Source organism: Mustela putorius, unplaced genomic scaffold (genome assembly GCF_011764305.1).
Source record: "Mustela putorius furo isolate JIRA1106 unplaced genomic scaffold, ASM1176430v1.1 tig00000135_pilon_pilon_pilon, whole genome shotgun sequence".
NCBI lineage: Eukaryota > Metazoa > Chordata > Mammalia > Carnivora > Mustelidae > Mustela > Mustela putorius.
The window spans coordinates 3455319-3468036 of record NW_025421292.1 but is presented as its reverse complement, the minus strand read 5'-3'; the positions used below and the strand labels follow the sequence as shown (position 1 = coordinate 3468036).

At 52.5% G+C, this 12718-nt stretch overlaps 2 protein-coding genes across 5 annotated transcripts in view; one reads left to right on the top strand and one right to left on the bottom strand.

Moving 5' to 3' along the window:
* Positions 1–1070, bottom strand: part of SCUBE3 (signal peptide, CUB domain and EGF like domain containing 3) — a 34706-nt gene extending 33636 nt beyond the window's left edge. For 2 of the 3 annotated variants that reach the window (XM_045074744.1, XM_045074745.1), the window contains exon 1: positions 488–1069. In XM_045074744.1, the coding sequence (XP_044930679.1) occupies positions 488–572 (85 nt within the window). In that variant the 5' untranslated portion in view covers positions 573–1069. Of the gene's footprint in view, positions 1–487 lie in introns of all 3 variants that reach the window. The other variant, XM_045074746.1, reaches the window with a different exon arrangement.
* The window catches only part of TCP11 (t-complex 11), a 139163-nt gene that overhangs the window by 40777 nt on the left and 85668 nt on the right, over positions 1–12718 (top strand). For both annotated transcript variants that reach the window (XM_045074750.1, XM_013044823.2), the window contains exon 2: positions 101–219. The gene's annotated coding sequence lies outside the window, so the exon portion shown is untranslated. The remainder of the gene's footprint in view (positions 1–100; positions 220–12718) is intronic.

Below are 12718 nucleotides of genomic sequence, written 5' to 3'. Positions count from 1 at the left end.
AACTAACTGGGAAATTTTGTCTGACTTTGCATGAGGGTTGGGGGTGAGGGGAAGAAATACATGGCGTGGCTGAAAAGTTTCATTCTCTCCGTCTCTCCAGGCCACGGCTTAAGTTTCTGGCAGTGTCTGAGAGAAGGGAAGAGTCTCTCTCGTACTTTTGGAGGACAAGAAATCTTTCGAAGATGCTGGGGCGGCAGTGAAGTCGGGCAGAATTCTGAGGTGCGTGGTGACTTCTGCACAGGGCCCCCCAAACTTCTCACTCCTCTGTGTCGCTGCCGTCTCATCCAGCCTCTCTCCCGGGACGCAGCGCCCCGAGGTCAGCTCCCCGGCCAGAGTGCGGGTGCATGGTGCTGGGCTCTGACAGCGGCACGCTTTGCCCAGCACCTGCCCTGCCCCTCCGAAATCGCGCCCCCGCCCTCGGGCCCCGCAGCCCCCGCAGCCCCCGCAGCTCCCGCAGTCCCGCCGCCGCGCGCCCCTCCTTCCTTACCTTGCGCGGCTTTGCTGTGCTGGGCGGCGCGGGCGTGGACCAGCAGGACGAGCAGGCAGAGCCCGGGCACGCGCCCCGAGCCCATGGCTGGAGCCACCCGCAGCCGGGCGGCCGGGGCCGGTCTGGCAGCCCCGGGAGGGCGGAAGCCGGCGGGGCCCCCGCGCGCCGGAGGGGGGAGGGGAGGGGGCGCCCCGCCGGGGCCGGGCCGGGGGCTGCGGGCGCGGGGCGCGGACCGCGGCGCCCTCGTCGGGAGGCTCCCGATGCTGCCGGCTTCTCCCGGTCCGACGCCGGGGAAAGCGAGGCGGAGAGAGCGAGAGGCTGGGGGCGCCCGGCGCCAATGACGGAGGGGACCCACCGCCCTCTCCGAGCTGGGCTCTGCTAGCGGCGGCGGCGGCGGCGGGGCTGCTCCGTATAATCCCACCCAATTCCCAGCTTCGCCCGAGGAGAGCTGCCGCCGGAGAGCGCGCAGAGCCCGAGCGAAGGACCTGAGAAAGGGGAGGGGAAACGCAGCGCCAGAAACACGCCCTTTCTGCCTCTCTTTCTTCCTCTCTTGCTCCTTCTCTGTCTCTCGGGCTCCCGTCTCTTTTTCTTCGCCTTTCTCCTCCTCCTCCTCTTTCTCCTCCTCTCCTCGCTCCTTTTCGTTTTCTTCCTCCTCCCCCTCCTCCTCCACCACCTCCTTTTTCGTGCCCTTTTTTCTTTCAAATGGGGCCTCGGCGCGGCGGCCGCTCCCCCTGCGCGCCCGGGCGCGGCGGCCCCCTCCCCAGGCTGCCGGGCCGCTGCCTGCAGGAATTTACAATCCGGCGCTGGGGGAGCGGGGCCGGTCTCCATGGAGACGGCTTCCCCGGGAGCAGGGAGGTCAGGCGCAGACCGCGCACAATCAATGGATCAATGCAAGCCCCGCTCGGCTCCAGACCAAACAGCACCGGGCTCTGGCTCGTTCTCTCTCCCTGCGGAAGGAGTGGGGGAGCTAGGGTGCGCCCCGGCGCTCGCACGAGATGAGGGCTGTGCGACGCAGGTTTGCAGGCACACCTCCACGAGGAGACAAAGAGAGCCCCGGGTGTCGGGGAGGCTGGGGTGGACGGGATCGCACGGGCACTCTGGCACGCCCGCCCGACGCAGCCCGACACGCGGGACACAGCCACATGGGACCTCGAAAAACCAAGAGGGGCTCCCACTTCGGGCCGAGGGCCACCCTGCCAAGTCTTACCTCCAGCGCACCCCTCACCCCCGCCACCCTCGGGTCTCCGTGCTCCTTCCTAGCACTGAGTAAACTTTAATTGAGGACCAAGAAGAAAGTAGCCTTCCTCCAGCTCAAACTCCGGGCCCCAGGGCGACTCCTTTGCAGTTCTGGCCTTGGAGGTGGCCCACTGAGTTACCCTACTCATATAGAAGTGAGCTCACATATAAAACGCTCTCATGCCCTCAGCACAGGGGCAAGAGCTAACCCAGGAATGTGCCCATGCGTGTAAACACAGACACAAACATCTGCACATAACGCTTCTCCAAACCTGCCCTCACAGCCTCAGGATGCAGTCCCAGCCAATCCATTCTGAGCTCTTCATATCTCCAAAAGCTGGGCAGTGGAGGAAAGATAAATGATATTTGCAAAAAATAAGGGCAAAAGATATAAAAGAGCCCATGGACACTGCCTTCTGGGTCAATTTACAGCTCAGCATCTTCTCTCCTTTTATCCTAGAGGAAAGAGCCCTTGAAAAGGGTGGTGAGGGCTTTCTTGGAGTCTGGGGCTCAGTCAGTCAAGTTCCAGGCAGTTACTTAAGCTTCAGAGCCAATTTTTTTCAGGGAAGAAACAAGCAGGACCCAGTCCAACCTCAGAAAGCCCTCAGTTTACCCGGGAGAAAGGGAAATGACCAGAATCACCTTGAAAGTAACTCTGTTCTTAAACAACCTTGACACTGGCAGCCCACATCAACTAGGTGACAGGTGTGACATGTCAGAGGTCTCCTGAGCCCCTAGGGAGAAGAATTGAGCCCTTCCTTCCCTTGGGATTGAGTAGAAGAGTAGGAAGATGGAAACAGTTTCAAGCATTTGGGGTTTTGTCCTGGTTCTGTCTTGGGACGAAGGTTGCCTTTCGGTAAGTCACATCTCAATGAGCCTTAGCGTTATCTAGAAAACAAGAGGGTGGATTAGCTCCTTGGTGGAAAAGAAAAGAGAGAGAGAGAGCCCTTAGGTTAGGAAGACTGGGGGAGGAGGTCTTGAGAACCCTTGATTGTCCTGAGAGATGATGGTAGGGACAGAAGCACGCAGATCACAGGAATGGTGTGGAGGCCACAAAAGGTTGGGTCAAGCGTTCTCCCAGGTCCCTTCCAGCTCTGTCACTCTAGGACTCCCTCCCTCCTTCATTCCATTGGCAAACCCCTCCCCTTAAAGCTGCTTTGCCTGCTGTCACCAATTATGTATAGGGCTGGGGGACAAGTACAAACTTGCCATCCTTTCTGTCCCAAACAAGAGAGTGGTTAGAAGAAGAAGGAGATGATGAAGAAGAAAGCAGAGGAGAAGAAGACGACGAAGAAGAAGGAGGAGAAGAGGAGTTATTAGACATTGTCAGATGGTGCCTGATCTACATGGGAACACAGGGAGAGAGCTGAAGACCCCCCACCCGGAAGGCAGGGAAAAGAGATTGCACAGTGCCTTGCTTTGTCTCTGCTTTGCTTTGGACACTCGTATGAACTTCTCTGGGTCCCTAGAGAAGAGGGCTCCAGCTTACCCTCTAAACTGCAGGGTAGGTTGGCATGAAGGAGTCTGCAGGGACAGATTAATAGATCACCTCAAACCTTGTCTCTAGTTTAGCGTGATTCCCTGGTCCCCTGAGTGTGGCTATTGCCCTGCCTTAGCTGCCAAGTCTCTGGGAGACTTGGTGTCTTTTACTCTGGTTTCCTTTTTTCCCCCTCATTCTGCCAACTTTTTCTTCATCCCTCTAGGACCGGGGAAGCTTCCTCCACATCTGGGCAGAAGAGGCAGTTCCCCGCCCTTCTCCCCGCCATCCAGTCTGGTCTCAGCCCACCCCCCAGCCCTACAGAGGATTCTGTGGAAGCAGAAGCAAGGCTTCTCTCTGGGCACTGTTAACTGGGGGGCTGGTCCCACGACCCTCTGCCCTGTCCACTTCTGCAGGGGCTCATAACTGGGTAGCGACGTTAGAAAATGACAAGGAAGAAATCAAGAGATGGCAGTTGCAGGTGGTATTACAAAAGCAGCAGCCTATGCTTGCCATAGCATAGCCGCGCCGGCAGGAGCAAAGTATTCCTGGGTTCTTTGGGCCTCCTACACTCTCTCGGGCCACGGTGTGCTTTCTACCTTCACTTTCCTTTGCGGTTGCTTCCGACATTCATTTCCCTCTAATTTCCCCTGCAGAAATTCAGGGAGAAAACTGGGCTGGGGACCCAGCCTGATGCTGCTTGGGAATAGCCTCTGCCAGGGCCTAGCACACTCAGAGGCTTCCGCATCCCTGCCAAGTCTCCTTCCATAAGACTTTGCTTTTTCTCGGTTCCTCAGCTTCCGCATCTATAAAATGGGTCCATTTGGGCTCCTGGGGGGTGCAGTTGATTAAGCAGCTGCCTTCGGCTCAGGTCATGATCCCAGGGTCCTGGAATCGAGCCCTGTATCGGGCTCTCTGCTCAGTGGACAGCCTGCTTCTTCCTCTCCCTCTGCCTGCTGCTCTACCTCCTTGTGCTCTCTCTCTATCTCTCTGTCACATAAATAAATAAAATCTTAAAAAATAATAAAGTTTAAAAAATTAAAAATTAAATTAGATTTAAAAGGCAAAGCTCTGTTAACTTTCTAGCTATGTGACTTCAGGTAAGTTATTCAATCTCAGTGAGCTTTGGTTGTCTCATCCCAAAAAGGGAATAAAAACATCCACCTTGAAATGTTATGGCATTAATTGAATGAAATGATGAATGGAAACCCCCCTGGCACATAGTAGGCATTCAGTAGGCAGGGGCTACTGCTGTTCTTCTGACTGCTTCTCAGAAGGAACAAAGGCCAGAGTGTTTGATAATAAAGGTATAGTAGTGCCTGGGAACAAGCAGTCTTGTCCTGGGCCAGACTTTGATGCTGCTGGGTGTAAGAACAACTAACTGGGTTCAATTCTCACCACCCCCAATAGGTTCTGTCTGTCACATGATCTTTTTTTTTTTTTTTAAGATTTTATTTATTTATTTGAGATCGAGAACACGAATTGGGGGAGCGGTAGAGAAAAGGGAGAAGCAGACTCCTGGCTGAGCAGGGAGACCCAGGTGGAGCTTGATCCCAGGACCCCAGGATGATGACCTGAGCCCAAGCCACTCAGGCACCCCTGTCACACGTTCTTACTGAGAAGTTTCCAGAAATGCCATGCACTGAACACACTGCACCCATCAGCATCACTTTCAAGTTGGAGAGTAGAAAGGTAGGTAGGGTAGTGCCAGAATCCCTCCTTCCCTGCCACCTCACATCTCCTATCAGCATGAAGAAGACCCAGACACTCAGATTAGAGCGCATAGCTACCCTTCACTGAGCGCTTTCTGTGTGGGTCAGGCACTGTAACAGGCAATCCATGGGAAGCCTATCAAGCAAGAACTATTATGCCCATTTTGTTGACAGGAAAATTGAGGCTCTTAGTCAGCCAGATGACTGACGACAAAGGGGCAAAGCCAGGACTTGGGCACAGACTTGACTCTGAAGCTTGTGCACCTCCTCCATGCTGTATCCTGTCTCCTCCGAATCCACAGAGAACTAACACATTCTGCCCACTGTTACAGTTTAATCATTCAGGGCAGGCTGAGGGTCACAGACCAGCCCCATCACATATAAGAGGGAAGAGGGCAGTCATCTTGCTCTGGAGGATCATGTAAGAATACAACTTCAAAAGGCTTTAGCCTTTGGGGCTCCTGGGTGGTGCAGTCAGTTAAGCATCTGACTTTTGGTTTGATCTCAGAGTCCTGAGATCAAGCCCCGGATCCAGCTCTTTGCTCAGCGCTGAGTCTGCTTAAGACTCTCTCTCTCCCTCTTGAGTAAATAAAGAAATCTTTAAAAAAAATTTTATTTTATTTTTTAAAAAGCTTTTATTTATTTAATTGACAGAGAGACAGCAAGAGAGGGAACACAAGCAGGGGGAGTGGGGGAAGGAGAAGCAGCCTTCCTGCCAAGCAGGAGCCCAATGCGGAGCTCAATCCGGGGACCTGAGCCGAAGGCAGATGCTCAACAATAGTCACCCACGCGCCCCCAAGAAATCTTTTTTAAAGGGGGGGGCTTTAAGCATCATATTTGTCTGGTGAGAGGTCACATGACTTGCCCAAGGTCACACAAATTTAAGAGGCAAAGCTAGAAGCAGAATCTATGTCTCCCCTGACTTCTGACTGTACCCTAAGCCTGTACCCTCCAAGCTGCCAGTCCTACCCCTTCCAGTTCTCGCTCTTCCTCTTCCTGACGACTTGATCACTCATGAAGCCTCCCATCAAGTGGAATAAGGTACTTAATTGCCTACCTTCTCCCCAGTACACGCTGTCCCAGGCCCTCTAGGGCCTACAGAAGAAATAGAAAATGTGATTCCTGACTCAAAGAGATATATCAGCATTAGTGTGTAGGGTTCCAGACCCCTGGGCATCACCAGGAAAATCCCCCGAATGCTAGAATCTCACCAGGAAGGCAAGATCTGTATATGCAAAACATACTATGTGTATGCAAATGCAACATCAAGCAGTCAGCAGCAACGAACCATGGAAAGCCACCACACAGAAGTTGGTCATCCAAGATTTCGTGAATGAGGAGGGATTTGAGGTGAATCTTGATTACTTAGAAAGAAATCGATGGACAAGATAGAAATAGAAACAAAAATCAGTGACTGACAGAAAAAAAAGAAAGCTCAGAACAACCACCAAAGAAATGGAAGAAGGGGGGCGGGGGCGGATCATACCAGGTCAGCAGACACATTGACCCTGGTCGGTCCTTGTGACCCACCTATCTGGGATGGCTCAGGAGCCATTTGGCCATATAGGCAGAGGATTGGAAGTAATGCTCTCCAAAGTCTTACAGCCCTGGGATTCTAGGACTAACTTGCTCCAAGGCTTTTAGTTTTGCCTTTATAAGAGAGGTCTACCAGCAGCCCTGCCAAGACTTGGGTGAGGAGGGGGGACAGCCTGGTCCAAGCTGCCCACACCTATTCCAGTCTCCTCTGGCCACTTGGGTGGCCTCCTCGGCCCCTCATCCCAGTGTCCTCCCAGCCCTTCCTCCCTGCCCACCCCCACACCTGAGTCACTTTGCCACCTGCTTCCTTCCCACCTGTTCCCTAGCTGCTTCCATGGAGGAAACAAAAATACCCAGCCTGCCAACTGGCATCGACATCAATGTGTGGTTCCAGACCCCTCCACATCACAAGGCAAGTCTCCAAACAGCCCCAAGTCTGTGCTCTGTCCCTTTCTACACAGCTGCTCTTCCAAACTTTGGTTTCTCCTCTGCAATCTAGCCCCCTGACTTCTCCCAGCAGTACCCTCAACTCCTATTTCATGGAAAAGCCAGAAGCCATTGGGCATGAACATCTAATCCCCTCCACCCCTCACCCCCCCACTGCTGGGACAAGGGCCCCTCCCTTTGGCCAGGGTCAATCCTGCAAGGATGTGCAAGGATCCCATCTTGTCTTGGCCCTACAGGGAGCTGGAGCTGTCCGTTACCCCCTCCCTCTCCTGAATCCCTCACCTCAGCTCCTTCTCCTACAAACACAAGTACAACTTGCATCATCCTACAAACTTCCCCAGATCCTGCCTCCTCTGTCCTTCTGGGCTCCTGGACGTTTTGGAGGAGCACGCCGATTGTTCATCTCCACTTTGCCGCTTCCCGTAACCCCTCACCCTAGTGCAATCTGGCCTGGAGCCCCTCTCACACACATCTGCTGGGGCTCCAGTGACTTCCACATCTCCACATCTGGGGCTCTGTGCCAGTCCTTATCTAGCCTGACCTCCCTGCGTCATCAGAAGCCTTTGAACATTTTTCTTCCCCTTCTTGGCGCCCTTTCTTTTCCCAGATCCCCTGCTGGCTGTTCTCCCTCCACTGGCCTCTTAAGTGTTTCTAGCTTGGATTTTCTCAATTCTCACATTACATGGCCTCCCTAGGGACTCTCACCCAGGGACAGCAAGGGTGGTGAAAAGAGTATTGGCTTTGTGGTCAGACGGTTCTACGTTCCAAGCCCAGCCCATCAGTGGGTGAGTTTGACCAAGTTTCTTCATGTCCCTGAGCTTCAACTTCCTCACCCGGCCACCGAGAAGGACACAATTCTGACCTTGCAGCCTATTGGAGATTTACTGCTGATAAGTCTCATGAAAGTCCCAGCACAAGGTGGTGGGCAATTTGCTCCACACTGCAGGGCCCTATGGCTCCAGCTACCACCAATGTGCTGAGACTCCCAGATCTACATCCCTAACCCCCACATTTCTTCTGGCTTTTATGCTATTTCTCCAGGGTCAATTGGGTGGCTCAGTCGTTAAATGTCTGCCTTCGGCTCAGGTCATGATCCCAGGTTCCCCAGATTAAGCCTGCTCTGCAGGATGCCTGTTTCTCCCTCTCCCACTCCCCCTGTTTGTATTCCCTTGCTTGCTGTCTCTCTCTATCAAATAAATATGCCATGTGTCCAATGTTCGGATCTCGATCTCTAGCTCCTTTCTCTCTTTTCTGTCTAGTTCTATATTTATGCCTACTTATAGCTCATTCCAATGGCATTTTTCAAGACCTTAAGCTGAACTGACACCCCATCAAACTCATAATTCCTCTCAACACTCTCCCCTGAACTGTCCTCTTCCTGTGATCTCTACTTTGGGGCTAATGGCCCCATAACCCACTCAGCAGCCCCAGCTGAATTTCTCCAAGACTGGAAGGCCTCTTTTTTTCTCCCCATCTAATAAACCACCATATCCTGTGAAACCTCCCTCAAATCCATCCCTCCTGTCAACCCCCATTGTCCCTGCCTTCATTTAGACACTCACTGTGTCTCCTGGGTACCATTGCCTGACAAGGGTAAGTTCCAGACCACTAGTATGGCCTACAGGGCCCTCTTTGCCAGTCCCGGACCCTTCTCTCCAATGACATCTTATGTTTGTCTTCTGATCTCGCCATCACTGACCACACCATGCCTGGCATATGCTACGTTCTTGCCAGTTGGAAAGCCACAGCTGCCCCTCAAGATTCAGCTTAAATGTGCCTTGTTGCAGGCCTGGAGCTCAGTGGTCCTTGAGATGGCCCTAGCCATGCTGAACTATAATGGCTGTGGTCTTCCAAACCTTTGAGACCCATACTGGTCATCACTATTTCCCCAGCCCTGAGCACATAGTGGTGCTCAGTGAATGTTAATTGAGTGAACGAAAGAATGAGGGAATAGTGAGCTCATGGAATCCCAAGGAGATTCAAGGGGATCCCAAGAAACATCTCTTGACCTGTCTCTCTGCCTCCCGCCAGCCTGAGAATGCTCCGGGTTCCTGAAAGGACTGGTGGCTCCGGAGGGTTAAATGGAGGGCCAGGGTGGAGACTTCAAACTAAAGAAAAGTCACAGAGATGCAGGAGGCCTAGGAGGTGACTCTGGCCAGGGACCCTCAGATTCTGGAAGAGAAAGCCCCAGAACTGGAACCTTGCAAGCCAGAACCTTCCCAAAGGCCAGGGGCCAGGGTGGATGGGGCCACGTCCACAGGCAGCTTCTTTTGGGGGGAAGCAGGCTCAGGAGGCAGAATCCCCATTCTCTTTCAACCACTCTATCAAGATCTTTCCCACCAATGGTTACAATCCCATCATAAGAGGATCGTTCCTTTGAGCTCTACCTTGTGTTCCTTGGGTCCTAAATACAAATATCACTGCAAGACAGAGTAATGAGATTAAGCCTTTGTTGGTTAAGTCTTTAGTTACTGGTTGAAACCTTAACAAAGGTGTGGCAGAGGACAGGACAGCTCCTACCCGAGCTCCCAACTTTGCTGACAGCTGGCTTAGCTTTGCTCCTCCTGACCTGTCTCCCCATGGTTCTCCTCTCTCAAATCCCCACTGGGTTCCCTCCCCAGAGGAAAAGTTGGAGAAACAGAGGGGGACCCCCACCCCTCCACCTAACAGTGTAATTCCTCTGGTACCTTGGATCAAAGAAAGGATGAGGTCCTGGGGCAAAGTTCAAGGTATTCATGAACCAATTCATAAAGTGAATGGCTATTTAAAAAACCCAGTTCTCCAATAGCTTCTATTGTATTTTCTGAGAAGGGCTCCCATAGGACTTAGAATCCTGTTAGCAGAAGCTGAAAACTTGCAAGGAAGGAGTCAGAATGTTTGCCCGCTGTGTGCTTACGCTGAGTGTCAATATCCATACAGAAGTTTGCCTCCCTTGTCTGGCAAGAGGCTCTCCCTTCATGCCACCTCTCTTCCTCTGTTTTAGGTGGAGAGCTGGCCCAGGCATCATGCCAAGCTGAGTTGGGCAAAGTGAAGGGGCCCAGGCACCATGCCAAGCTGAGTTGGGCAAAGTGAAAGGGCATCACAGCCGGGCTGTTATTCCTCGGTGTCTCACTCTGGTCCTGCAAAATTATCAGTCTGTAGGAGGCTGCAGGGTGCTGGTGGAGAGCAAGCCTTGGCCCAGACTCAGGAATACTCCTCTCCTTGATCAGCCTAAAGCTCCCGAGGAGTGAGGAGCGAGAGGAACTCATTCTAGGCCTCCTCTGCATCATCCACCCCTCCACACCCTGGTCCAGTCCCATCAGGATTGATTGGAAAATTGGGTTGCTCCTCCGCAGCCGACCTAAGCTGTAATGTCACCCTTGGCCAGTAGGTGCCGCCATCTAACATACCATCCTCTAGCCCTTGGCAAACGCCTGAAATCCGACCCTGGAGAGCCTACTCAAGGAACCCAGTGCCTCAAACAAATTTGCAAACGGTGAAGTCAAGATGTGGAATTAATTGTATGTGTGCTTCTTATAACCGTTGGTTCGATTTTTAATGAGTTTGACATTCTTTCTGCACTTACTAGGTGCTGGGAACTTAAAGGATATGGGAACTCAAAGATGACATAATTTCTGCTTTCAAGTTCATAATTAGGTAGGAGAGAGAAATTTGCATCTAAATAATTAGAATATAAGGCAGAACATGGTAAATGCCCAAACACAAAGGTGCCAACATGAAATTCTAATGAGGGCACAAAGAAGATAGATTAATTCCAGCTGGAAGCCTGGGACGCCCCAGAGGGGAGGGTTTAAAGATGACCTCAAAGAATACATAGAATTCCCATATGTGGAGTTGCATGAAGAGGGCAAGGACTTTCCAGGTGGTAGAAATGAGGTGAGCAAGGGCTTGGAGAGGGGGAAGGTCTCCAGGGAATTAATAATGTAGCTCAACTCAGAGACGAATATCAGAGGGGACAAGTACTAAGATCTGAAAGTTGGGCCGGACGATGAAGAGCCGATTTCCACATGATGTTAAGGGGTCGTGCATGGGTCTGGAATCCCTGGTGGATGACTTTAAAGCCAGGCAGCAGTGTGGCTGGCTCACATCCTGAACCGGTTTTATATACTCTGGCCTTGATGTACTCTGCAGGATTTCTTCAATGTTTAGAGAGTTTATTTCATCATGGATGCAGAAAGAGAAGGGGGAGGCACACAAAAAAAGTAAGAGGGGGGAAAGAACGGGCAGAAGGAAAAGAAAGATGGAGAAGGAGAAAGAGAAGCAAACCACTGGAGGGATGGCCACGCAGACCCTGCCGTGGGAGGAGGCTGTGCTCACGGAGCTGTTTGGGCTTTTCCAGGCCAGTGGCCTCTGGCTCTAGGCCCCGGCCGACCACAGAGGACAATGTGAGGCGGGTTTGTTTGGTGATGTGTTTTCTGCTGGCCCTGTTTGTTTGTTTTCCGTTTTTCTGGCAGTGTACATGTCTGGGATTGAGAAGGAGGAGGAGGTCAGGGACGTGGCCGGCATTGACAATGGCCCCAGGGCCAGGCTCTGGGCTGGCATGATCCTGTCGTGGGGGCCAGACTTTTGCTGGCCCTGGGGAAGGGCCTCTTTCTGTGGGTGCCCGGAGCCAGGTGGCCTGCCCAGCTTGGAGATGGTTTGCCCCAAGCTCTTTGTCCCTGTCTTTTTCCACCCTGGCAGGAAAGAATGAGTCCTTGAGGCCTGGGCTTCTTGCCTGTGTAGCCAGGATGTCGTGCTGGGCTGGGGAGCCCGTGGGGGTAGCAAGAACAGCCGCTTCCAACTCGGCGCTGGGCGCCTCAGGGGTGCCCATGAGAGCCAGCCTGCTCCCAAGTGCTGATGATGAGTCTGGCTCTCTCTCGCCCATCCCACAGCCCTTGGAAGCCAACATAACGAGCACCATTAAAGTTAATGAAACGCAATGAGTCCTCCATTTGCTCAGTTACAGCTCTTAACGAGATTGCTCCCTCTTGCTGAGGAGACTGATTTGAGCTGCTAGGGCTCGGCCTTTGTCCCCCTAATTTTTACTGGCCCATTAACGAAATCAGATGCTCTGGGCTGACCAGCAGTATCTGGTACTGTGGCCCCAACAAGCCACTCTTGGGTCAAGTCTCAGGTGGTCTTTTGATTCCAAATTAGCCTAGAAACAGGCCTTGTTGCCTTTGCCCTCTCCTGTGCTTCCCCACCTCCAAACCCAGTTTTATATGTAGGTACAGCAGCGATATGGGGAGACTTGAGAAGGTAGGAGATGCTTTCCCTTCCCCTTTGGCTTGTGTCTCAGCCCACTGATGGGGAAGAAGTCCAGTTCCTTTGGCTTAAGGGCTTTATTCCCCATTCAGATGGAAATACAGAACCTTGTTAGTCATTGATATGTTAGGGTAAATTATTTCCCAAGGTCATGGATAGGCTTCAAGGGGATCTGAGGATCTCCTGAATTGTAAATAAACTTTTGTCTCCAGTGTTCATTTTCCCAGAGAGGGGTCTTCTACAGCTCTCTTCAAAGTCGCCATGACACAAGCAACACTCCCCTCCAAATAAATAAATATAAAACCAAAAGCCCATAGAAGTGGAAGAAGAACAGTTTATAACTGGGGCACAGAAGGCAAACTCTCCTACCCTCCATTCGGCCAACCCCAGCCCCGAGGAGGCACCAGTCCCCTCCTCCTTGGGAGATATTTCCTCTGGACCTCTCATTGTCACCACAGCTCAATCGAGTCTGTCCTAAATCTTAGAACCAACCTCAAGTTGGGGGACTGGAGCAAGAGGAGAGCCCTTTCACTCTGTTGATTTACGAGGCCAGGCTGTGATGATAGGCTTGCCTGCTGG